Source organism: Eublepharis macularius, chromosome 19 (genome assembly GCF_028583425.1).
Source record: "Eublepharis macularius isolate TG4126 chromosome 19, MPM_Emac_v1.0, whole genome shotgun sequence".
NCBI classification, from domain to species: domain Eukaryota; kingdom Metazoa; phylum Chordata; class Lepidosauria; order Squamata; family Eublepharidae; genus Eublepharis; species Eublepharis macularius.
Genome location: NC_072808.1, coordinates 10,531,187 through 10,557,696, shown reverse-complemented (window position 1 = coordinate 10,557,696; position 26,510 = coordinate 10,531,187). Strand labels below are relative to the sequence as shown.

General features: G+C 47.3%; 1 protein-coding gene across 1 annotated transcript in view; it reads left to right on the top strand.

Moving 5' to 3' along the window:
• The first annotated feature begins 4,306 nt into the window (after positions 1 to 4,306).
• ITGA5 (integrin subunit alpha 5) overlaps positions 4,307 to 26,510 on the top strand; it is a 79,848-nt gene continuing 57,644 nt past the window's right edge. Inside the window, exon 1 of the mRNA XM_055003641.1 lies at positions 4,307 to 4,555. Coding sequence (XP_054859616.1) covers positions 4,410 to 4,555 — 146 coding nt within the window. The 5' untranslated portion in view covers positions 4,307 to 4,409. The remainder of the gene's footprint in view (positions 4,556 to 26,510) is intronic.

The following is a 26,510-nucleotide window of genomic DNA, read 5'->3' as shown; positions in this document are numbered from 1 at the left end:
GTTGTTGTTTGTTATTATTAAAAGGCATGAAGAGTTTCGAACACAAAACTTACAGCACATAGCTGGTTTGGCTCAAAGGCCTGCCTCCATTTGATGGATGCAAATATCAGATCTCAAGAAAGAGTGTCCCTGGTTCAACTGTCCCCTCAGCCACAGTTTGGTGTGGTGATTACTGTCAGATTACTGCCCATTTGAATCTCCACTCTGCCAAGGAAGCTCGTTGGGTGACGTTGGGCCAGTGACACTCTCTCAGCCCAGCCTACCTCAGAGGACTGTTGTGAGGGTAAAATGGAGGAGAGGGGGCCAACGTACGTCGCCCTGAGCTCCTTGGAGGAAAGGTAGAATAAAAATGTACTAAATAAATAAACCAATTGGCTAGGCAAGCCACTATTCTTCGGGCCTCACCCTTCCACCTTCAACATGAGGAGAATCATATGGGTCTATCACACACTCAGCAGTAAGGCGGGCTGAGCTAACGTATGATGAACAATCTGAGCATTTGAAATGCACCATGGGAATTCTAAATATTAGGACAGTTCAACGATGAAGGAAAGAGACTCTGCACAAACTCAAATTGTTATTTCATATTTGAGTTTACGATCCCAAAACAATTTGCCAGGATTATGGCCTAAGCAGAATGAAACCTTTTGGGGTATCGTAAACCCTCCACATTTAAGCTTTGGGAATATTCGGTCACCGGCTTGATTCTCACCTCCACTGACTAGAGAGTTATTTATTATTGCCAGGCAATGTTTTCCAAGGTTTTGTGTTTTTTTTTGCCTAAGTAAATGTTTTGGAGCATGGCAGGGGTCGTTCCTTTCCATGAACTCAGCCAGCCTTGCTTGCCTCCCACCTAAACACACACACACACACACACACACACACACAGGACGGACAAGCAGACAAAGCCCTGACTGAGCAAGAGATCGAAGTTCCACCCTGCTGTTGACCTGTGGACGGACCTCGCTGTGTTCTGCCAGCAACTAGCCGACTAACATAGCAACCAGCTGGGAAAGGCTGTGCAACTGTTTGTTTGTGCAGCACTTACTAATTGGCGAAGAGCTTTCATGAGGTCATGTTGCCCTGGAGAGGTCTGTAAGGTGATGGTCTTATTCCCATTTTACAGATGGGGGGAACTGAGGCCGAGGAACTGTGACTTGATTATGGTCACACAAGATGTCTGTGGCAGTGATGGGAGTTCAATCCAGAACCTTCAGGGGTTGTGGGACTGCACTGCCCCTTCTTAAAGCAACACTCAAACCACACAGAGAGAAGCGTACACAATAAAGAGAATCCCTCTTTGCCAGGCCCCCAGATCTCTCTGCTCTAACTTTGTCTCCATGCTCTGCACAAATTCACTTAATGCCACTCACCTTCTTCTCCACCTCCTAGTCTTATCTCCACCCTTTCAAGAACCCCTGATCTGGGCTCATTCACATAAACACAGGTGTCTGTTGTAGCTGCTATAGCATAGTGGTTTAGTGGTTGGGCTGCGAATCAGCACTTTGTGAGTTCGAATCCCATTTCTGCCATGAGCTCAGCAGGTAGCCTTGGGTGAGCCATTCCCCTCAACCCAGATCTCCAACTCTGTTGTGGGAATAATAATAACACTGACTTTGTTCACTGCCCTGAGTGGGGCACTAATCTGTCTAGAAGAGCAATATATAAGCACAGTTGTTGTTAAGGCATTGGACAAACCCAGGTGCATCAGTGGGCAACTAAATGGAGCCTCCATGTTCCACAGCACTATATCTGACTGTAGATTCGGAGGAGTTAGCCGTGTTAGTCTGTAGTTGCAAAATAGTAGAGTCCAGTAGCACCTTTAAGACTAACTAACTTTATTGTAGCATAAGCTTTTGAGAACCACAGCTCTCTTCATCAGATGCATCTGACGAAGAGAGCTGTGGTTCTCGAAAGCTTATGCTACAATAAGCCTAACCTACCTCATAGTGGTGTTGTGAGTATGAAAAAAGGGAAAGGAGGCTCATGTGCTTTAACCCTGAGTTTCTCGGGCAGGTTAAAAATAGATTCTCAAGGGATGACTGTGCATGAACCATCCGAGACAGAACTTTTGCATTTCCTCATATCCCTTCAAATGCAACAGTCTACAATACCAGGCAGTCACGCACAGAACAGTAACAGAACAGTAATCATGAATTTTAATGTTAGTGGGTTATTGAAAGAAATATGTCTTATGGCACCGTAAAGATTCCACATTAAAGACACATTTAATGTGCCTTAAAGACACATTTTTTAGAGCAAAACCTTTTGTGGACTGGAACCCACTTCATCAGATGCAGGAACGTACGTGATTGAGAAACTAAGTAGCATCCGTGCATGGAATAAACTCACCCATTAATAAAGCCTTATCTGCTCCTTTGCTGCCACACGACTCATCCGGCATCCGTATGACTCATGTGAAGTCGCTGCCCATTTCTAGGCAGGGACTCTGTCACTTCCATAAAAGGTACCTTGTGGCACCTTAAAGACGGGTAGGTTTACTGTGACATAAGCTGCCACGGGCTGAACATAATTTTATGTCCTAATAAATGTGTCTTCTGGTGCCGCAAGTCTTCAAGGGCTAGCAGATCAACCATGCCTCTTTTCATGGACTCTACTCAGCAAAAATGTACGGCCTGCTTGGTGCCACAGGACTCTTTTTCTGTGTGGCTTTAAGAGTCTCCTAGTACTGCAAACCTGTGCAGGATTACTCGAGTCTAAACCCACTGAATTGATTAATGCAAAGGGTTGCTCTGCTCTATAACCGCTCCGATGGAATTTGCTACTTCTGTGCAGGGCTGGCTCAGTCCCTAGGCAGGTTGCGTTGGGATTTAGAAAGTGTTTTCGTTTCAGTCATGAAAGAGTTAAACTGTTTGTGCTACTTAGTTAGTAAAATTATTTGCATATAACCACTGAGGCCTAAGATTCCTGCCAGAGAAAGGGAAGTCACTATTCTTAATGAAGTAGAATTAGGATTCTCTGTTGGGCAACCAGAGTCCTTTTCACACTACTAACAAACCTCATACAAAATAGAAATATGACAACGGTCTTGGCATCCGATGTAGTTGGTCCTCTTCAAAGGAGGGTTGTTTTTTTTCCTGAGCAGAAAAAACACAGGGAAAATGTCGCACAAAACTCGTTTGGAAACTAAGCACGGTTTTTTTTCTGAGAAAAGAGGTGGTGGGACTCTCAAGAGGGAAATGAGGAAGAAACACACGGGATTCTTTGAAATCATATTATTTTCACTCACTGTTGCCCAGTATTTTCAAGAGGTGCTGGGAGAACTCCGTTCCACCACGTTCCTGCTGAAAAAAAAGCCCCGAAACTAAGTGTACCACTGTGCAAGAACAGCTACCAGATAAATAGCATTCTGGGAATCGGGTGCAAGATAGGTTGGCCTGGCAGTATATGTGATCACATTTAGAGCAAGGTGAGCGAGCAAGAGATTTAGTTAGGAAAAGAAACAGTAAGCCAGCAGGCCCAAAACCAGTAGCACCTTTAAGACTAACCAACTTTATTGTGGCATGAGCTTTCGAGAACCACAGCTCTCTTTGTCAGATGCAAAATAGTAGAGTCCAGTAGCACCTTAAAGACTAACCAACTTTACTGCAGCATAAGCTTTCGAGAGCCACAGCTCTCTTCGTCAGATGCAAAATAGTAGCATCCAGTAGCACCTTAAAGACTAACCAACTTTACTGTAGCATAAGCTTTTGAGAACCACAGCTCTCTTCGTCAGATGCATCTGACGAAGAGAGCTGTGGTTCTCGAAAGCTTATGCCACAATAAAGTTGGTTAGTCTTAAAGGTACCACTGGACTCTTTTCCATTTTGCAAATGCCAGTGATCGCTGTCTACGAGGCTTCCCTATTTCAGCCTCACTCTTTGCGGATTAGTCCGAATAGAACGCTGCGCGCGTAAATACACACACGCACAAAGCGCCGCCCCGACTCCGCTTCTTCCAATGTTGTTTCCCCGGCTGACTCGCCCGTCGTTTTCATGGCAACGCGGGGCAGCCAATCACCAGGCGGCCCCGGTCCCCAAATTGGCACACGGCGTCGCCGCTCGGTTGCCTTTCAAGCGAGGAAACCTCCGGCGTGACATCACAGCCGAAGGGGCCGCGGAGTTGGCCGAGTTGGGACTCGCCCCGGGGCGCTCGGGGGGTCCGAGGGCGGAGAGCCTCCCGGCGCGCCTCCGAAGGCCCCAGCGCGGGCCGGTTAATGAGCTCCATCCTGCCCGGCCCCCAGGCCCGTCGAGGGGCGGGCGGGAGGCTCCTCCTTTTGTGAGTCATTCCCGGGCAAGAGGCGAAGGGAGGCGGGCAGCCCTCGGAGCACTCACGTTCCGGGCGCCTGGGAGGAAGACCGCTCGGCCGGCCTGGCGCTCCGTGGCCCTCGCTCGCCCCCAGGCCCAGCCATGCTGCCCCGGGCCCTTCTCGTGCTCTGCAGCCTGCCTTGCACTTGGGGCTTCAACCTGGACGCCCGGGCGCCGACGCTCTTGCGCGGCCGGCCCGGCAGCTTTTTCGGCTTCTCGGTGGATTTTTACCTCCCGGGGGCGCAGAGGTGAGCGAGCGCCCGGGGCGCACCGGGGGACTTTGGCTCCAGTTCGAGACCTTGTGGGGTTGGGGGTGGGCTGCACCTGGGCAGGAAGTCGGGGTCTCCCCTCGAGTAACTCCGAGTGCAATCCCAAGCAGAGTGACCCCGGCCTGAGCGCATTGATTTCTGCGGGCTTCGACTGGAGTAACTCCGTTTAGGAGCGCGCCGCAAGCGAAGTCGGCGGGGTTTGGCTGGCGTTGAATCGGCTGCGGAGGATTGCGCGGCCCCCTCCCCGCCGGGCTGGCCTGCCGCCCGCCCCCTCCCTCCAGCCCCGCTAAGTGGTTGCAGACCCGCCGCCCCCTGCCTGTTGCGCTTCCTCCCCGTGGCTCGGGATCTCCCCCTCGGCGACGGGAGGGACGCGCGGTGGCCCGGCCCCACCGCCGCAGGCGAGACGGGGGGGTTTTCCGGGCGCCCCCTCCTCTCCACCCCCCTCGCCTCTCGGCTCGCTCTCGCCCCCAGCAGGCTCGGAACGAAGCATTTCCTGTAACCGGAGCTCTGGTTCCAGAGATTTGGGGGGGGGGGCGGGAGAAGGGGATCGAGCCGAGGACCGAGTGAGCTGGCAGGGGTGGGGGAGAGACGGACCAACTCCTTTGTGGGGACAGGTCTGCGAAAGTGGATGTCTGGCTTGGGACAGAGCAGCGGAAGAGGATAGAGGGAGTTGGGGGGGCTGATCCGACATCAAGCCCCCTCCCCAGATTGGGGCGGTGGGCTTAGCGTTAACCGATCATCAGCCAATCCTCCAGCAATTACTTATGGGAGGGGGCGCTGGCAAGAAAAGTTCACTGCCCCTTTGGAATGGGGGGTGGGGGCTACAAATTCAGCAGGGTGTCCAACTACAATCCACCCCCCACCCCTTAGAAACCTTTTCTTCTAGTCCTTCAAAAGATCCCCATTGGATCAGACCAGCGATCTCATCCAGTTAGGGAACCAGTTTCACACCAGTTGCCCCAGAGATTCAAGAAACAGGCCAGAGAAGCCATGGCTTCCCCCTCCTCTTGTCGCCCCCTAGCCCTGGTGTTCAGAGGTTGGATGGTTTCTGGCTAGCTGGGTGGTTTTGGGTGGAGAGAGGACAGCCAGCTTTCTTCCTTGCCGTGAGATGCACATGGCAGGAGCATTGGATGTTCAACATCTCTCCCCCCCCCATCCTAATACGTGAGGCGGCTGCTGGAGGTGGTAGAGCAAAATTCAAGACCTGTAGCACTTTAGAGACCAACACAATTTTGCAGGGTAGAAAAGTTTTGTGAATCGGAGGAAGTGAGCTTTGACTCAATGGGGCGCTATCTCCCTTCCTTCCCCATTGATCGTGAGCATTGATTGAGCATGGCTATGCGCCAGGATGTGTACACAAAGGTTTGCGCAGGTGGAGGGGGGGGGGTGGAATTGGGCAGGAAGAACATCACCAGGTACTCATTGTGTGTGTGCATGCATGGAGGGGGGGGGCATTCCACTTCCAAATTGAGACATGCAAATGCTACTGAAAGAGGCTTGGTGTCCAAGAGAGCCATGGACACTCTGCCATACCGACAGAACCGTGACGTTGATGGCTGCTGCTAGTGTCCATTAAGAATATAGTCCTGTTGTTCAGTATGACTTACTCCTAACTCCCCGTCCACCGGTATTTATTTCCAAGAGGTCTAGTTATACATCTCCATCTCCTCGGATCTACGTACACAGCTTCGCATTCCGGGCTGATCAGCAGGGAAGTATCTCCCTTGCTTTAGTTTCCCCCACTGCAGCTACCACCCGCTCACAAACATGTGCTGAAGGAATGTTGTTAAGAGGAGCCCCACCCTTTCGTGCGGCTTTAAGCGTCCCCTGATGGTGTGAACAAAAGAAGGGCGAGAGCATTTTAAGCAGCAGCTGACGTGAACCAAGCGTTGTGAACCAAGCGTCGTTATGTTCCCTTGGAATGGGTCATTGACAGCCAGCATGTTTGGTGATGACTTTGCGGCAGTGGGGGGGAACCCAGGTTCGAATCCCCATCTAGGAAACTTACTCGGAGGGCTTCGAGGTGAGCGAGTCTCTCACTCAGCCCAACAGACTTCACCTTGTGGTTATGAGGCTAAAAGTTCATTGGCGGGAGGGTGGGATATTGATGTAGAAGAGTGTCGTTCGAATCTTCCTGGTAAAGTTGACAAGACTGGGGCTGTATAGTGAGATCAGATGTGATTGTGGGCAGTGCCACAGAACGTGTTCGGTAGACTCTGGCATAGGCAGAGCTGCTGAGGGAGTGAAACATGATGGTATCTGTCTTCCAGGAGGGCTGAAGGTAAAGCATTGAAGCGTGCAAGGGTAAAGAATCTCCAGTATTTCGAGATCGCGAGGGATCTAAGATAATCTGCTGGCTGGAAGCATTTGACATGCCGCAAAATTGTTGGGCATTTCTGTATCTGTGCCCTATCTGATTGTAGGGCATGGAAGGTCTGGACAGCAGTACATCTCCCTCCTTCTTGCAGACTCTTCCCAGGAGATAACTAACAACGTTGCCAAATTCTGCCTTCGGGCGTGTGGCATACGTAAGTGACTGACTGAGCCCCAATAACTTACTTCCTTGTCGGAGGAAGGTATCATCTTCCCCCCGACAACCTGTGCCCACAGTCCTGTGCTCGTCACACTACGTGTGCCCACCCTATTCTCATTTTCATTGCCTTTCATTCTGTACTTCTTTTACCCTCCGGAGCTGATTTTGTATCGAGACTGATTGATTGATTGAGTGATGCAGAAGATAGGCTTCACGTTTAGTCCTTTGGTCCTGGACGCCTTGTGTCATTTGTGTTGGAGATGGTGAGGGCAGGGTAGGGCTGGACTGAGATCTCCATGCCCAGTCGCTCTGCATGCCTTCCGCTGGGTGCTCTCATGCTATCTCTGGGGTGGTGGTGGCAGATATCTTGTATCGCTATCTAGTTCCTTGAAAGTAGCCTTGTTCACAGGGCTTGTCCTATCTGGCAGGACTAATCTGCTTTTGAGGGGGGGGGATTAAGCTCTTCCTAATCCTAGTCAGTCTCCATTGATGTCTGACCCCTTATGAAATCCACATTCATGCTGTCTCTACATACAAGCAAACCCAGTATCGGAGAAACCTTGTGCAATCCATGAACAGGAATACATTTAAACGGGTAGATCCTTCTTTTGTGCCTCTCCCATTCATTTCAGCGATGCTCGCGGGAGAATTTCCCATCGGATTGCGCCTCCGCTGTGAGATAAGAGAAGCAAAGCTGAGGCCGGCACCTGGCTGCGGTTCCCTTACAGTATGAACAGCTCCCAAAGAACTTGGGTTCCTGCCAGGCTGCCCTGACTCTTTGCCAGCTCCTGCTGCAAACCGCTAGCACCCCCTTCCCCTCTCATGCAGCAGATAGGATCACCTGGAGCATGTTGCAGATCTTATCGTGATGGCTTTCTAGAACGGCTGGCTGGAATCAGGACGGGGTGGTACTTGAGGCGTGCACCCCACCCCTTAGCTTGGTTTCAGGCATCGCCACATGAAAAGCGGCAGGCTTGTGCAGCGGAGTCCGAAGCACTGCTTAGCATTCCTCAGCACATGTCAGGGCCGGTTCAACTACAATGCAGTTCCTATTGGGGGAAACCCTTGCATGTAGAAATAAAATGCCACTGGCATGCGGGTGAAGTTTGCACATGCATGCATTTTGTAATGTGCACATGGGAAGCCACAGCGAGAGACATCCATGTGTGATCCTCATGATCTATATTTATTTTTTATTTTTTTAATGTCATTTATAGTTCGCCTTTCTCACTGAGACTCAAGGCAGATTACATCGCTTTGACCAGTATAGTCAATTTCAAGGATATTTCCATAAAGAGTGCCATAGGGTAAATAAACACAAGTTTACAAAGACAGAGCAATTAGTAAGAATCCAAGACAGAACTGAAGAAATGCTGAAACAGAACATAAGCAATTCTAGGACTGACATTAGACCACATGAAGCACAGGTAGCTATAAGAGCACATATTTAAGACAACAGATAGTACGTGAGGCAATATAGTGGTGAAGTCTATGGTCCTTAACTCATTAGCGAAGCATCTGAGAGCCCCTCCCTACAATACAAAAGCCTTTTTGAATAATTCGGTTTTGCATCGTTTGCGGAAAGCCAGGAGAGTGGGGGCGCTCCTGACCTCCTCAGGCAGGCCGTTCCACAGGGTCGAGGCCACCACATATATGGGTCACATGTTGTTTCCCTCGCACAACTGCGCCCTGTGTAGGAACTTCATCACGTCTGAGGCAGCTCTGAAAGTTGGTGGATGTGATCATTCAGCGCTTCTCTTCCTTTTGTGCCAGACGTTGGGTGCTTGTCCTATTCAGGCCTGTATTCAAAAGGATAAAACTCCCCCTTCCTGCCTGTGGATTTCTGCTTAGAATACTGCCAAGCGGCCTGTTTCACTGCTAGAGCACATGGCTTCAATGCACAAGGTCCCTCGTTCAACAAAATATTGGTTGTTTGTGTGATCATGCTCTTTCAGTGACATCTTGATGTCATGTGTTAATTATGGAAGTGCCATTCCATGTGACTGCTGTGTAGTATCTTATTGGTCGCCCTGAACCACATGGTTTGATTTCCTGAAATACGAAGATGTCATGTGTGGTGAAGTATTGTGTCAGTCCCTTTGCCGAGTGGTATTGGTTTGGCTGTACGCTCCATTCCTACTTCCTACCAGTCCATCGAACCTGCCTTACGAAGAAGTGATACTTAATACTTCTTAAAAAAACATCACTGAAATAGGAGTGTTTTCAGTGAAAAATTCCTCACATTGGAAAGCTCAGATCTAACGGTGTTTCATTATCATTTAAAAAACTTTTCTGCTACCGCAGTTATTCTATAGGGTGTGTTGGAATACAATACAGTATTTACTCAAAAGCAAGACTAGGACTCCCCACCCCAGGTATGCCGTCAGAAAAGAAAACAGTGGATCATCTTAAATTTGCATACAAGTTTCAGTTATGGTTGTTGTGGATTTTCCGGGCTGTATAGCTGTGATCCCGGAAAATCCACAACAACCATCGTTCTCTGGCCATGAAAGCCTTCGACAATGTAAGTTGCAGTTATGTCCAATAATAATTTTGCTTGTGTGTATAACATTTTTAAAGGTCATCTTATAATCCAGGTTGTCTTCCTTTTGAGTAAATACATAATAGAAATCAAGCTGAGGTAAACTTTGGTTCAAAATGCTAGGGGCGGTTGGTTGCAAGAAACCAAGCTGAGGTAAGCTTTGGTTCAAAATGCTAGAGGCGGTTGGTCACAAGAAACCAAGCTGAGGTAAATTTTGGTTCAAAATGCTAGGGGTGGTTGGTCGCAGGAAACCAAGCTGAGGTAAGCTTTGGTTCAAAATGCTAGAGGCGGTTGGTCGCAAGAAACCAAGCTGAGGTAAACTTTGGTTCAAAATGCTGGGGGCAGTCAGTCACATGGTTATTATTACTTTACACGGATAATTTCTGTTCTGCCTTTTCAGAAGACTGTTTACAAGGTGGCTTAAAAACACAAACAGATAAAAAGATTAAAAATTTAAAAGTGAACAGATGATGACCAGTTCTTACTAGAAAAGGCAAAGGAACGTAGATAAGTAAATCTACCTTGTACCAAGTGACACCCCTGGTGCCAGTGGCTGCATAGTGTCGACTCGGACTAGCCATGGCTCCCTGGTTTTGCAGGCAGAGATATTTCCAGATGCATTACCTGAGATTCTTTCAACTGTATATGCTAGAGACTGAACCTGACCAAAGCAAAGCATGTGCTCGACCACCGAGCCACAGCCCTTCCCCCAGAGTCCAACCTTTTAAAGCTCTTTCCAGTTTGACCTTTTTTGTGTTGCCAAGATAGAATTCGTTGCCGAGATTCCAGGGCGGAAAGTGACAGCATTGGCTTTTTATTGCAGGAAGGGTTGATCGGAGCGAGGGGTGGGTTCTGTGGAGCGTGCGCTTCCTGGCTGGGCCCGGTGCTTACGTTCCAAATGTGCTTATTTGTCAGGGACAGTCCCTATTTTATGGTTCCTGTTCCTAGTAAAACGTTGCCCGTATTTTGCCTTTTAGGGAGATGCTGGGAATGTCTTTAAAAAGTACATTTAAGTGTGCATTCACATGTACCAGATTTTGTGAGATTTCTGGGTCTCTAGAGTTTAAATCTCTGGTATGTGTGTATCTTGATGTTAGGGAGCATATACTGTAAATTTACACGCCTGGATGCAAAATTCCAAGTTTATTGTTTCCCTCCCCTCTCCTGACTATCCAGATATTCCGTGTTGCCGAATTTGGCAGCTATTCCATAATAAGTACAACCAGATCTGCAGCGAAACTAAAATGTTCCATTAATATTTCTTACATTGAAGCTACAAGGGAAGCATTGCAGCCAATTTGCTAACTGCTTCTGAAAGTTCTGAGAACGGGACAGAGTGCTGTGGAATCAATGAATATGGCATATAACAGGCCCAGGAGATAACTTAGAAATTTATAACTGTGGGGACTGCTCCGGCGATTCTTGATATAGTAGGAGTGCTAAAAGTCTGTAGGTAGCTCTCTATTTTTATCTCCCAGATAGATAATGGAAGGCATGCTGGAAATTGAAGAGTACACACACCATGGCTACGTTTGCTTGAAACAAGGAGTCTCCAGCCATTCTAGAAGCTGTCAGACTTCGCGTCAGTGCTTCTGTTTAATTTATTTAATTTATTTTTTATTCTGTTTTCCTCCGAGGAGCTTAGGGCAGCTGTATGCAGACCTCCTGTCTTGCACTTTGCCCTCACAACAGCCCTGTGCGACAGGCCGGTTACTCGTTCTCAGCCTAGTTGTTTACTAAGGGCTGAACTGCATGTGTTGCTGGAGTTCTGGAACTCCAGTTGTATTTTTGACCCAGATGAGAAGTGGAAGGGTTAAATCTATCCTCTTGTGCACCATTTCCCCAATTGAAAGTGCCTCTTTCCCCAAAGGGATAAAAACCTGTATTTTTGTTAAAGAGCTCAGTGAAATGGCATTGGGGGAGTAGAGAAAGAATTAACTCCTCCCCCCCCAAGCAATACAACCCTGATGCTTATTATCACCCACCACTCTGTGTGTGTGTGTGTGTGTGTGTGTCTTCTTTCTATGGCCAGGTTACTTATCTGGAGTATCTGTCATGGAACTTGTAATTGAGGTACAGTTGGGCCCAAGCATTCCAGATTAGAGATGGGCATGAACGAGAAAAAAAATGAGCCATGAGGTTCGTGGTTCGTCATGAATCACGAACTTTCATGAACCTGCCCCGGTTCAGGACCATTTCGTTTGGTTCATGAAAACATCACTTCTGGGTCAGCAGAAGATCTGCAGAAAGCCCAACCCCCATGGCCTAGGAAACTGATTGATCGGTGCCAGGCTCTCTGCAGTGACGAACCAAACGAACCGGCCTGAAGTTCGTGGTGGTTCGTCAGAAATGGGCTCTGACGAACCGCCAGTTTGCAAACCACGAACTGGCTGGTTCATGCCAAACTTTGGTTCGTGTTTCGGTTCGTGCCCATCTCTATTCCAGATGTGAGACAGTCTGTTCCCTCGGAAGCTTCCAATCCGTGGACTGGGGCTGCCCTTGAAGACAACTTGGAAACTTCAGAACGCAGCACCCCTGATTATTGTTAGGGGACAAAAGATGGGAGCAAAATGCGACCACCTTAAAACAGCCATGTTGGTTGCCAGTTTGTTTCTGAGTTCAAAGTGCTGGAAGAGGTGGTCTTAGCCATGGGGCAACCAGGCCAGCTGGAGTTTTCCTGTTTGGGAGCCCCCTGCCCTGCTGCAGGCCTCCCACAGCAAAGATATCACAGAGGTGAGAGATCAACTGTAGAGCAGTGAAAGGGCTCCACTGCATCCCATCTTCCACCCCCCAGCTCATGCCAGCTCTCACTGCCTATCGAGCAGTGGCAGCCGCAGCAATGAGCTGACTGGAGGAGGGGCACAGACCGTACCATGAGAGTTGCTGTAGCACAGTGGATTTTTTTTAAAGTTATATTTTATTCACAATTTTCAAACATACCTCAAACTTGACAAACAGTAAACAACATAAATAATAATAAACCTATTTCACAACACATAAATTAAAAGTCACGTCTCCTTTTCCAAGTTCCTTAATTTCTTCAAATCAGTATCACAACTTGCTATATTACTTTAATCAATTAGGATGCCCTTACAGACTTGTCAGAGGTATGCTAGTGTATAGTAATAATCTGTAGCACAGTGGTTAAGTGGTTAGGCTGCGGATCTGCACTCTGCTGGTTCGAATCCCACTCCTGCCGTGAGCTCAGCAGGTGGCCTTGGGTAAGCCACTCAGCCCCAGATCCCTGGCTGTATTGTGGGGATAAATAACACTGACTTGTTCACCACTCTGGGTGGGGCACTAGTTTGTCTAGAAGAGCAGTATATAAGTGCAGTTATTATTACTACCACCACTACTATCTTCCCTGAAGAGATTCTGGGCCCCATATTTGAGTTTTGCCTGAGGCCACAGAAACTAATACAGTCCTGACTGCTGGTTTTGTCTTTTGAAGTCCTTCACAAGTTGGGACCCACATATCTGAGAGAAGTCTCTCTCCATATGCCTCCACGTGCCAGTTGCAGTCCTTTGGCTGTTCCCTTGCGGAGGATTACCCGCTCGGCATCTTCTAGAGTCTGTTCCCTTTTGGGAGTGGCTTGCATTTTATGAAGTGGTTTCCTATGGGAGGGGAGTACCCAATGGTGGAGATTTTTAGCTGGCAGTGGTAGGGCACTTTAATGGAATATGAACTACAGGCACTTTGGGGGGCATTTAAGGGGGGAGCATTTTGCCCTCACCCGGCAAGCCGGATCTTAGTCTGATCTCAGAAGCTAAGCAGGGTCCACCTTGGTCAGTAATTGGATGGGAGACCTCCGACAGAAACGAGGGTAGCGGAGGCAGGCAAACCCCTCCAGGGGTTGCTATAAGTCAGATATCACTTGACAGCACCCTCCACCACCCCAGTGGTTTTTAATAAATCCTGCTGTTTTAATTAGCAATTGTAAGGTGCCTTGAGCTTGAAAGGGAAACACGGGACATAAATATCCTAATTAAGAAATAAAAAGAGAGGTGCCAGGAATTGATTCGAACTACCAATCTAAAATCTTTGCCCTTTAATCCTAGGCATGTACAGGCAGATAGGCTGTGGTTGATTAATAGGAAAGGAACTATGATGGCTAAATGGAACCTCCATGTTCAGAGGCCGTATACCTCTGAATACCAGCTACTGGGGAGCATTGCCTTCTGATTGTGGTTTTTTTTGTATGTTATAACAAGATGTTGAACTCAATGTGGACTTAAGCCCTGATCCTGCATGGCTGCTCTTGTTTTCTTAGGCAAGAGATTCTAAATTTAATCTTAGTTAGTCTTGACTGTGATGAAGCCAGAGGTTCTCATACTTTCTGAAGCAGTGTGCGCTTCCAAACTTCCTCTACCTTTTAAGTAGACCCATCACTGCAGTGCTGCAGCCTACCAAGAGCCCTGACTTGGAAGGTAGCGGGTATAAGATATGGAGGAGAGAATTACGATGCTTTGCTGTGTCTTTTCCCGCTGCTGGGAGGTGGCGGAGCCATATGAAGCTCCCTTACACTGAGTCAGACCTGCAGTCTGCCAATGTCAGTAGTATTGTCTGCTCTGGCTGGCAGCTGCTCTCCCAGGTTTCAGGAAAAGGTCTTTCTCATCATTGAGTACCTTGTCCTTTTAACTGGAGATGCCAGGATCTTCAGCATTCAAAGCAAGTGCTGTGCCGCTGAGCTACAACCCTTCATTAGTCCAGGGTCTCCTCTCCTAACTAAAGAATTCAAGTCTTGCCACTTACCTGTGACTTTTGGGTCATGACTAGAGGCAGGCACGAACCAGAAAAATGGCGGTTTGTGGTTTGTCCCGTTTCACGAACTACGAGCCGCCATGAACTTGCCTGGTTCACGAAGGTTCATTTGGTTCATCAGTTTGTCACTTCTGGGGCTGCAGAAGGTCTGCAGAAAGTCCCCCCCCCCATTGCCTAGGTAACAGACGGATCCGTGCCAGGCTGTCTGCAGTGACAAACCGAAAATGAACCATATGAACCACTCTAAAACTCACAGTGGTTCGTCAGAAATGAGCTCCAACGAACCTCAGGTTTGTGAATTTTAAAAAAAATGGCCCAGTTTGTGACCAACTTTGGTCCATATTTCGGTTCGTGCCCATCTCTAGTCATGACCCGTGTTTGGAGAACCACAGGATTCAGTTGTGGAAGGATTGATTAGTGGTGTGGATGGGATAATGAGCAAGCTGTGTAGGGCAGAGGAGGGCGATTTAGGAACCGTATTGTTCCCGTCCTTAGTCATCTGTGATTTCATGACTTGTCTCTGAAATGCCCTTTGCACTGTCTGGTGACAGTGAAAGAGAAGTGTTTGCGTTCCCAAGCACTGTTATATTCATATAATTGCTAGTTCTGAGATGCTGGTGGTGATTATGCTTCGGGAGGGGGGCAGTTTGGAGTGGGCTGTTCCATGCATGCCATCCAAAATTATATGACCCACGAGCTCCCTACCATCCATTAGACTGTGACTAATTAGCCCATTATACAGAGGAGAAGATGAAGGAAGACAGAAGAAAGAAACTTTGTTTGGAGTCAGTGATTTGCGTTTCAGGAATGAGCCGTGCACACAGGTCAGACAACTCAGGCAAAACTTCCACATCACCTCAAACGAAGGGCAGGGTGCCATGGAAGCAGTTTGTGCATTCAGTTTTGAGTAATTAAGCGCCCTGTGCATCTGTCTCATTTTTATCCTGCCCTTCCTTCAGTAAGCTCAGGGCTGCATACGTGGCTCTTCCCTGTCTGTTTAATACTCACAACCATGTGAAGTAAGCTTGGCTGAGACAGTGTCCCAAAGCTACGCAGTGGGTGAGAGCTAAGCTACAAGAGATGAATTGCACAAGGACGCGCACATGAAGGGAGTCGCAATGTTAGCCCGGAAGATGAGTTTTAAAAGATTGGCAGGCTTTTGTCAATTTCCCTTCTCTACAGAGCCAGCAAAGATGCTCCTCAAAGGGTTTGTTAATTTCCTCTTTGCTTCCAGAAGGCTCTGTCAGTTTCAGCTCCCCTTCTAGGAGGGGAAGAGGAAATGAACAAACCCTCTGAAGAGCAGTCTTGGCTTGCTCAGTAGAGAGGGGAAATTGACAAAGCCTTCCGATCTCTTTTAAAACTCAGCTTCTGGGCTAACCTTCGGGTGAGCGTCCTGGTGTAATTCGTCTCTTGTAGTTTAGCTGTGTTTGAACCTGGGTTTCCTAGTCTGACACTCTTAACTTGGTGATCTCCTAAATATGGCACCCTTGGGCACTCAACAGTGTGTTTCCTGGCTCCTCTTCTTCTCAAGCCAAAGAATCAGTCATGGCTTTCTTTCTTTTCACTGGAGCAGAAGGTGCATCTGACGAGCCTAGAAAAAGGCCAGTTTGTCTGCCTGGGGCACCCATTTGGAAACAACTGCTTCTATCATAGGAGGACACTTGGCTTGGAATGTCCCAACATTTGGGGATTGGCCTCAGCACCTAGGGCAGAAATTTTGTGGTTAGCCGTGCTGCCATTTTGGGGTGGGGCCCAAGTTTGGGACCCCTGCTCATTACAGCCTATGTATGATCGGTCTGGCCCTAATAGCAGTAGAGAAGTTTGTGTTCAGAATGTCAAATTAGGATCTGGGAGACCTGAGCTCAAAGCGCCACTGTGCCATGAAGGCACATAACTTACATCACAGGATTGCAGTGAGGATAAAATGTAGGCAAGGAGAAATATGTGTGCTGCCCCGAGCTCCTTGGAAGAAGGGCTGGATAAAGACGTACCAAATCAACAGTGATGATAGGGAATAGAGAAGCCAGATGGGAGCCATGGTTGCCAGAAAGTTGATTCCTGCAGTAGTGGTTTTGGGGCAGGAGTTTGAGGGGAGACAGGGGGAGCGGCTGCTAGACTGGCATTGGGTCGAATAATATGGCACCAGCTCTACCACAGAGAGTCTGGTAATGGGATATGGCAAGTCCTTCCCTTTTGACTCTAACACAAGGACAGCTTTGATGGCATTCAGCGCCTGCCGTCTGCTCCTGATTTAGGCTCAAGCCAACTTTCCTCTTTGCTCATCCGCCTGGGGTGTGCCCCTCCTTCCCTGCTCAGCTGGCCCAGCCCAAACGGCATCGGGCCAGCGACGGCTTTGCACTCTCCGTAGCTTTGCCGAGGGCAGGCTGGCAGTCGGGTCTGCGGAGGACGGGGTTCTTAGTCGGTCTGGAAGAGCGAGGCATTGCAAATCCTGCATATGTCATGCTTATGATTTATTTTATTTTATGCTATTGACAGATTATTGAAATGATGGAATGGGTGCAGCGGCTCGTGATAACAAAGGGCAGCTCTGCAAAACATTTCTCTTCTTAGCTTAAACTGCTCCTTAAAGCTAACAAGGACTGGAGGGGAAATAAAGTGTAATTAGACTCAGTTAAGTACTGTACATTTCCAGGAACGACTGGATTGGTTCTTTCAAATGTTGTACCCAGAGCCCTTTTCCTGTTTCTGCCGCTGCCTTTGAATATATGAGTTCTGCTGTGTTCAGCATATGTATAGATAGTGGCTCCATTTAGATATTGTACAAAATCATGGTTTCGTTAAGCTAATTTGCTTTTAGGGTGGTCCTCCTAAAGTGACCTGCTCCTTTAATTATGGTAAGTTAGGGTCTCTCAAACCAAAATCTGAAGATGGTTTATTAGCCACAATTGATTTTAACTAGGGTAGACATCTCAGGTTGATCCTGGCTTATTTCCTGACAACGGAGAAGGAGAAACATTTGTTGAGACAAATCAAGATTTGACGGACTGTGAGGGAATCCTGGTTTCATGAACTAGTTGTGGCTAGAATAAGTTTCATGTAATATCTGAAGTGAGGCCCATCTCTTCGGCTGTGATGGAGGGCCCACCTACCCAAAGGTGAGAAAAAGGTCCTCTCCAAATGTTGACCTCTCTCACTTCAGCCCCTGACCCCTGCCTCTGTTCTTGCTCTGATTGTAAGCCGTCCGTGACACTTCTGTACAGCAAAAGAACTGGCTGCATCTTTATCTACCAACTTTTTGGGAAGCTATTGTTGTCTGAGGCCTGGTTCACATGAGCTGGAACAAGGTGGCAGAGCCCTGCGATGATGGAATGGACTGTACCACTTCAGACCGCATACAAATGGTGGATTCCAACTTTGACTGTTCCTTTGGATTTTTTTTAAAAAAGCAAATGGTAAGATAGCACAGCAACTCAAAGCTCTTTCCCTTTTCTTTTGTTAGCAGGGAGTTTTTTTAAAAACACATGAGGCTGCCGTATACTAATCCTGTACATGCATTACAGTGAATGCATGTACAATGTACATTTGATTTTTCTTTGGATGTGTATTGCTACATTACAGGCAATCTGTGTCCCTCAGAATGTGTGATTTAAACCCCACTTTTATCTAGGAATTGGTCCCTGGTTTCATTTCTAATGTATATGCACGTTGGCTTGTGCTTACAAACAGCTGTACGCACGTACATGAAGGATGTATGTGTGTTCACAGAGTTGATGTTGGTAGGCAATATTTTTTTATTTATGTCATTTATAGTCCGTCTTTCTATCTGAAACTCAAGGCAAACTACACAGTATAGGTCCAGAGGAGTTAGCCGTGTTAGTCTGTAGTAGCAAAATCAAAAAGAGTCCAGTAGCACCTTTAAGACTAACCAATTTTATTGTAGCATAAGCTTTCGAGAATCAAGTTCTCTTCGTCAGATGCATGATACAAACTGACTATACACAGTATAGTCAGTTTCAAGGACATTTTCATAACAATGTCAGGGTAAATAAACACAATCTTACAAAGGCATAGCATTAGTAAGAATCCAATACAGAGTTGAAAAAATGCTGAAACAGAACATAAGCAATTCTAGGGCTGTCTGACAGACCACATGAAGCACAGGTAGCTCATAGGAGCACATATTTAAGACAACAGGTAGTACATAAGGCAGCACAATGGTGAAGTCTATGGTCCTTAACTCAATAGCAAAACAACTCTCCAAGGCCTTTCTCATCACTTACTACCTGGTCCTTTTAATTGGAGATGGCTGGGCTTGAACCTACAGAGCCAATGCTGTTCTGCTGAACCATGAGCTCTCCCTTGAAAGCATGAAATGGCCAGGTCCTGAACTAGATCCTCGGTCCTGGGCTTGAACCTGAGAACTTCTACACGCAAGGCAGATGGAACCATAATCGCACAGCTTTCTAACACAAGGGGTCTATTCCAAAAATCTGATCCTCTTCTTGCCCCCAGAAGTGGAGCAGTCCATTCCACCACGTCAGCTTTCTGTCGCCTCACCCGCCCCTTCTCTTGCATGTGTGAACTAGGCTTCTGTTGATACTTGCAGTACTGATTGTCATAGCAAACTGTGCAACAACCAACTCTTTCCTCTGCCTCTGGGTGAGAGACTTTGCGTGGCAAGCCCAGCTTGACTCACACCATGTCTCCCTGTCTCTGTGGTGCTGGGATTGGCTTCTAAGCCATCGAAGCACAGAACTACAAGAAATGCATTACAGGAAACGCAGGGTTGCCGCTGAAACTGGCATCCCTGTGACAAGTTGGTGGGTATGCAAGCTCTCGATGGGCATGGGGATTTACAGAGTTCTGCAAGCTGTAGGACAACCCCTCAAAGAGCTTACTGTGTGGCTTTCGACAGGTGAAAAGTCAACAAAGTGAGGGGAGGGAGAGACAAGAATAACAATGAGGAAATGCAGCTCCCCAAAGGCAGGGCCATCCAGATAGGAGCAGGTTGGATTCTCAGAGGCCTGAGTCACCAGAGGCAGGCTTAGCTCTCATCCTAATGATATCCCACAGCAAACCTCTTTCTCTGGTGTAAGCACAGCACCTGTGGGCTGAACTAGATTCATGCTTAAATTCTGGGGAAAACTAAGGAATGGCATTGCTAAGTCTACTCTGCAGGCAGTGTTGCATGATGATACAGAAAGGTGCTGTCTGGGTAGCTTGTTACAGGAATATTCTCCACTGCTACTCCGTCTTGAAGGATATCCAGGTTGTCTCTTTGGCTGGCACCGGTATACGTGAGTATTCGAGTGTCATGCCACTGCAGATAGACAGGCAGCTTGCACCTGAGAACACTGTGAACAAAACCTGTGTTGCAGCCCTCACACTTTTTTGCTGACGGGATTTCCTCTGGAGGATGTAGTACAGCTCTGTGGGCAGTGTGTGCAGAGATGTGCTGCTCACACACCCGTGTATGTGAACGTGAATAATTTCAGAGAGACAGCTGAGGCAGTCTGTGGTGCCAAAAATAAATAAGAATTTTGTGGCCCCTTGAAGACTTGACAACGTTTTGTCTCAGTGAAGCTTTCCTGAACTAGAACCCGCTTCTTTGGATACAACGAGTGGATCCAGATGATTCAGTTGTTTTATGTGGGAGGAATGAAAAAGAAAACAGCAGCAGGGTCAGGGTGTCATGAATTGCAGGAAGTCTGGAGTGAAACACAATTAAGTGAAATTCAAATCTAATTGAGTAAAGTACAGAGAGCCACTCACACGTTATACGAATCGGTGGGGAGTCTCGGGTTTTGCCAGAACAGTTAACACCCACAGTGAATGAGAAATCCTAAATCTTTGTTCAAGCCGAGATGCTCTGCACACTGTAGACATAGGCGCATGCAATTTAGAAACTGAACACCTACACCATCTGCTTTAATGATAGGCATTTTGCCCTTATCGGAGCTAGGTTACTGAAGAAGAGGAATTCCGGGGAGCCAGGTTTTTTGTGAACGCTCTAGAATACTGTACATTCCCTTTCTCTTAGTGGGGGACAAGGAGTGTAATGTCCAGCTCAAGTTACATGCTGCGATGATCTTCATCAAAGGCTGGGAAGAGCAGCTGCTGGCTCTCTGGCAAGTTGTAGATTAACCAGCCTTGCTTACTGTTAGCTATTGATTCACCTACTGCCTTAGGGAATGGCCATGGCCTGAAGGCTGGGGGCAGCCTATTCCCTCGGATCTGTTTGGATTTTTGGCAAGGGGAAAAACTTTGGCAGCCTGGCTAGCAAAGAAGGGCAGTTTGGCTGATCAGGTTTATCTCAGCCTCCCCTCCCAGTCAATCACTGCATGCATTTTCTTCCCCCATCTCCTATTCATAAACACCAGTAGAAGGAGCCTTGCTGACAACCTTGCCGACAACTTTCTTTCGAGTTTTTCATGAGGCAGCTTACTTTCCATCTGCCCCCCCACTTCTGTAGTCAAAGGGACTAGAGACTTATTTTAATGATCAGTGAAGTTCCTGGTGAAGTCTAAACTGTGATATGAACTGAGCCCTGTTTGGTGCGTCCAGGAAGAGAAAGGGGGCGGACGCGCAACAGGAAAAACATTTTTATTTTTAGTTATAGATCCCTGTGCGTTTTGCATACCCACATCACAGGGTGTTTGTTGTGGGGATAATAATAACATACTTTGTAAACTGCTCTGAGTGGGTGTTAAGTTGTCCTTAAGGGCGGTATATAAATCGAATATTGTTGTTGTTATTACTTCATCAGGGAAGATAATTACGATGGGAACTCACAGAGTGATTGCTACTTTTCAGATTACAGATATATTTTCCCGCTGTACCCCCCCCCCCTTCTCTTCCTGGATTCTGTATTGGAGAGATCTCTTTCTTCTGTTTCCTGTTTGGTATATGGCATGTGCAAACCATTCAGTTCACGTGATGGAAAAGGCCTTGTTAGAGTTCTGCGTTAACTGTGTGCGTCCCTTACAGCATCCCCCAGAATTCAAGGCAAGGCATCATAGTTCCTTGGCAAATAAGAGGTTCCTTTGCAAACCAGCCAATGTTGAAAGTTTACCTTGTGTATAAAAGTTTGGAAACTGTGGCCTTGTACCATAAAACTGTTTGGGCTTGCTTGGGCACCTCTACAGCTGATTTTTACTTACTTTATTAAGTGCTTCCCCATGTACCTTTAATGCTCCAAGTTGGATTACAATCTACATGCCCCATTGGTTGTTCTCTTACCTACTTTCTCTCTGTTTATGTTTTTATCGCTTTCTTCCTCTAAGGAGCTTAGGGTGGCATGCATGGCTTTCTCTTGCCCTTTTTATCTTCACAAGTCTGTGGGGTATATTAGGCTAAGAGAAAGAAAGCAACTGACCCACGGTCACCTTGAGAGCCAGTGTGGTTGTAGTGGCTAGAGTGACAGATTAGGATCTGTAGAACCCATGTTTGATTTTCCACTCTGTCATGGAAGCCCGCTGGGTGACCTTAAGCCTGTCACAGACTCTCAGCCTAACCTACCTCGCAGGGTTGTTGTGGATGGGGAAATAGAGGAGACGAGAATAATACAAGGTTCTTTGGGTCCCCCTTGAGGAGAAAAGCTCCCCAATAAAATAAAATAAATTGTCCAGATGGGGATGAATGGATAAACAAACTGCATGAATGTGCAAATAGGGCTAAACTAACTTCTTACATGCACAACAGACCAACACTGGAATTTCAGGAAAAAATGGAGAGATTTCTTTATGTATTTTCAAATTAAGAAAAATTAAGAACAGTAAATATGGACATAGAGGAATTATAAAACTAAGGGTTTAAAAATGTTGACTATAAAATGAGAAGCATAAGGTTGAATACAGAATGTGAAGTATAAAATTTTGGACGTAAGTAATTAAGGAGAGGGAGATCTGTGCTGTTCTATATCTTGTCTGTGCTTTTCTTTTACTATACTATATGTATATTATCTAAGCTTTTAATACACTTTCTGATGTCTTTTTAAAAAAATTCTTTTTTAAAAAAAATAGTAAGTTTCACAGCAGATGGAGATCTGAATCTGAGGGTACTTAGTGTTAATCCCCCCCCCCCAAAAAAAAACCACTGGCTGTCTTCATGACAGCTACTTCTAATTTTCGCAGGTGATTGAGCTACTTAGAGCCAAGCTACAAGTGACAACTGACACAGGTTGGATACTTGTCAGCTTCCCTCAAGTTTTGATGGGAAATGTAGGCATCCTGGTCTTGCAGCTGTAATGGAGAGCCAAGCTGTAAAACCAGGACGCCTACATTTCCCATCAAAACTTGAGGGAAGCTGACAAGTGTCCAACCTGTGTCAGGCGTCACTTGTAGCTTGGCTTTGAGTCCGTGGCTTGCCACCTAAACTGCCATGGGCGTGCTGTATTTGAATCTGGGCCTGCCCTCTCCAGCCCCTAGCACAATAACCAGCTGCCTCCCAGGCATGTTTCTTGGCCCACCTGTTTCCTTTTCAAGCCGAGTCTCTTTCTTATCATCAGTCATGTCAGTGTTTCCTGTTTACTCCTGCATGAAGCTGTTCTTACTAAACTGAGTTTGAATGTAAAGAGAAAGAGCAGATATAGCAAACCAAGCACTGTTGGGAAGTAGGGTGCCAACTCAAGGTTGGGAAATTCCTGGAGATTTGGGGGGTGGGGCCTAGAGAGGGTGGAGTTTGGGAAGGGGGGGCTCAGCAGGGTATATCATAGGGTTGCCAGCTCCAAGATGGGAAATTCCTGGAGATGTGGGGTGAAACCTGGAGAAAGTGGGGTTTGGGGAGGGAAAGGGCCTTGGCATGGAATAATTCCATAGAGCCCACCCCCCAAAGTATTAATTTTATTTAATTTATTACATTTAGCCATTTTCTCCAGGTGAACAAGTAGCCAATTTCTCCAGGTGAACTGATCTCTATGGCCTGGAGATCAGTTGTAATTCCGGGAGATCTCCAGCCACCACCTGGAGGCTGGCAAGCCTATTGGGAGGGGGGTAGCCAAGGAGCTGTCTGCCCAGCTGTGAAGTCAGATTCAGGTCTACTCGAGCCACCAGGGAAAAGCTAAGGGGCCAGGGAGGTTGCATTGCTAGGGAGGGGTCACAGATGCTTCGCTAATGAATTAAGGACCATAGACTTCACCACTCTGTTGCCTTACGTACTACCTGTTGTCTTAAGTATGTGCTCCTATGAGCTACCTGTGCTTCATGTGGTCTAATGTCAGTCCTAGAATTGCTTATGTTTTGTTTCAGCATTTCTTCACTTCTGTATTAGATTCTTGCTAATGCTATGTCTTTGTAAACTTGTGTTTATTTACCCTGTGGCACAGTTTATGGAAATATCCTTGAAACTGACTGTACTGATCTCACACTGTGTAATCCGCCTTGAGTCTCAGTGAGAAAGGCGGACTATAAATGACATAAATAAATAAAACAAAGAGAAGCTTCTGATAGACCCAACACTATTTTTAAACCAGCCTCTCTTACCTTGACAGCTTTGAAACTGCTCGATTTGATTTGTCCTGTATGTGCAAATTTGGCATGCTAGCATTAATTCTTTGCAAGATTGGAGGGGGCTCCTTTCCAACTTCATTACCCTCTTGGCTCTTTGAGAAAAGTCACCCCATCTTTGCTCAGCCGTGTGGGTTTCTCCACGGAAGTTTGCAGTCAGGCTGGAAATCCTGGCTGACTTCTCCTTCCAGGCTGGGATCCCAGTGACTTTGGACTCAGCTATGAATCAGCCGGCAGCTCCCTGCGGAGACTGAAACGGGAGATGGCCCTGGTTCCCACAGATCACTTAGCATCGGATGCGTCTGTCTGGCAAGGTTTGCAGTGGGAGAAGAGGCCGGTGTGGAGGTTCTAACTGCTCTCTCTGTCCTGTTACTCCGGGGCTCTCACTGCCAGTGCTGGGTATTTTAAGCTTTTTCCCAGGCCTATGGGCCTCACGGGGCAGGGGGGGGGTCAGCTCACTGCCTTTTTGCAGCTGCTAAACTATACACCTGGCTGCCTGCACAAGGGTCCATTGTCCAGCATAAGAGAACTCTGAGGAGGGGTAGGGAGGCGGGGAACAGCGAAGGGAGAATAGGGAGGCTGTCAGGAGCTGGGGAGCAGAGCGGGAGGACGGGGAGGGGGTCAGAGTTTGCAGTCTTCAAATGCAAACAATTTCCACGGCATTTAGCCACAGGTATTGGCCAAGCGAACAGGCCTGTCAGCAACAATCTTGGAAAGGAGGCTGCGGAGATGCATTGTTACCGGATCCGAAGGGGGAAGAACGGAGGGGTTCTCCAAGAAATGCTCTCACCTGCCAGGAGGGGGTCTGGCTGGATTGCATTGTTTTAATCAGTGGGGACCCTGAAACCGATTAGATCTGGGGAAGGATCCAGAAGACCAAATCCAAGGAATTCTCAGCACCCTCGCACAGTTTCAGTTCCTTGGCAGAAGCTCAGTTTGTAAACTGATTGCAGTCCAGTTTACCGCCCCGGTCACTGTTGCAGTCGAGTTGCAGATGGATCCTAGCGCCTCCCTCTTTTTGCTCTGCTGGAAGGGCTATCATTTGTTCAGCTTTCACTGGTTTGGGCTGCCAGCACTTCGGCTTTGGGACTCCTGCGTGGCACTGCCTTGTGATAAAGAGACAGGGGCAACTGGGAGCTACTAGGAGTTGAGGTGAAAGACCTCGACCTGAGACCCTAGAGAGCTGCTACCAGTCTGGGTAGACAGTCGTGACCTTAACGGACCAAGGAGCTGATTCAGTATAAGGCAGTTTCATCTGTTCAAGTAGTGTGGAGTAGTGGTTAGAGAGCTGGACTAGGAGCTGGGAAATAAGCACCTTAATTTAGAGAGCACGAAACTGATCCATGGTGTTTATGAAATCAATCGTGCAATGATAGGATCCTATTGGCAGGTTGTTTACCTGACCAGAAGCGTCTTGTGTGTCAACGGATGAGCAGTAGATTCGGCATTCCTTTTTTCAGTTCTTTGCCCTGACCCAAACTGTCATTTGATCCCAAACATATACTGTACCAGAAACAACTCTAGGACAATCTTCTGCTCAAAGACTCAGCCACTCGCTCATCAAAGTGGAACTTATTCCAGTATTTCTTCCATGCAGAATGGAACAATACTCAGTAAATAGAGCCAACTTGTACAATTCTTGTTAAGTTGCATAATGCATTTTGGTTTTGCTAGTCACTGGAAGGGGGAAGGAGTTATGCAGGAGACCGAAGTACAAGAAATCTCATTCAGCTACCCTTCTGATATTTCAGTAAGCTTTGCGCAGGTTCTTGGAAACCTGTCTTTGCAGACCTAAAAATGTGTATCTTTTTTACAAAAAGAAAGCTAAACTTGTTGTAAAGCTCTCTCTTAGTTTTTTCTATGCTCCTGAAGAATTGCAGCGCATAAAAAGATTCATAACCGTTATTGCATTTCTCTCTTTGGGCCAAGCTACACATGACGAATGACACTTGAACGGCAAGTGGATTGAGTGGAAGGCAAGTGAACAGGGAGAAATACACTTGCCATTCAAGTGTCATTCGTCACGTGTAGCTTGGCCCTTTGTCTTCCAAACTTCATGCCTGAGAAGAAGCAACGTCTCTAAGCGCAGGGAGGGGTACCTCCTCAGCTGGCTCTGCCTTACATTATGAGCCCTTTATATCCACAAGGGAGAATAAATGGGTCAGTTTTCCTTTGTTATCCTCAATGCTTTGGCCAAGGCCTGGACTACCCATGCAGCCGTATAAGGTGGGAATGAATGAGATGACACCGTTTCTGATTGGTAGAACGAATTGTACTATTTTGGACTAGAGATGGGCACGAACCAAAATCAAGCACAAACCAGGCCGGTTTGTGGTTCGCGAACCGCAGTTCGTCAGATCTCATTTCTGACGAACTGCTACGAACTTTAGGCTGGTTCGTTTGGTTCATTTTTTGGTTCGTGACTGCAGACAGCCTGGTGCCGATCAATCAGTTTCCTAGGCAACAGGGGATAGACTTCCTGCAGACCCGGAAGTGACCTTCTGCTGACCTGAAAGTGACGTTTTCACGAACCAAACGAGCCAGTTCACGAACCAGGGGCAGGTTCTTGAAAGTTCGTGGTTTGTGAAATTTGACGAATCACGAACCACATGGTTCGGTTTTTCCCTGGTTCG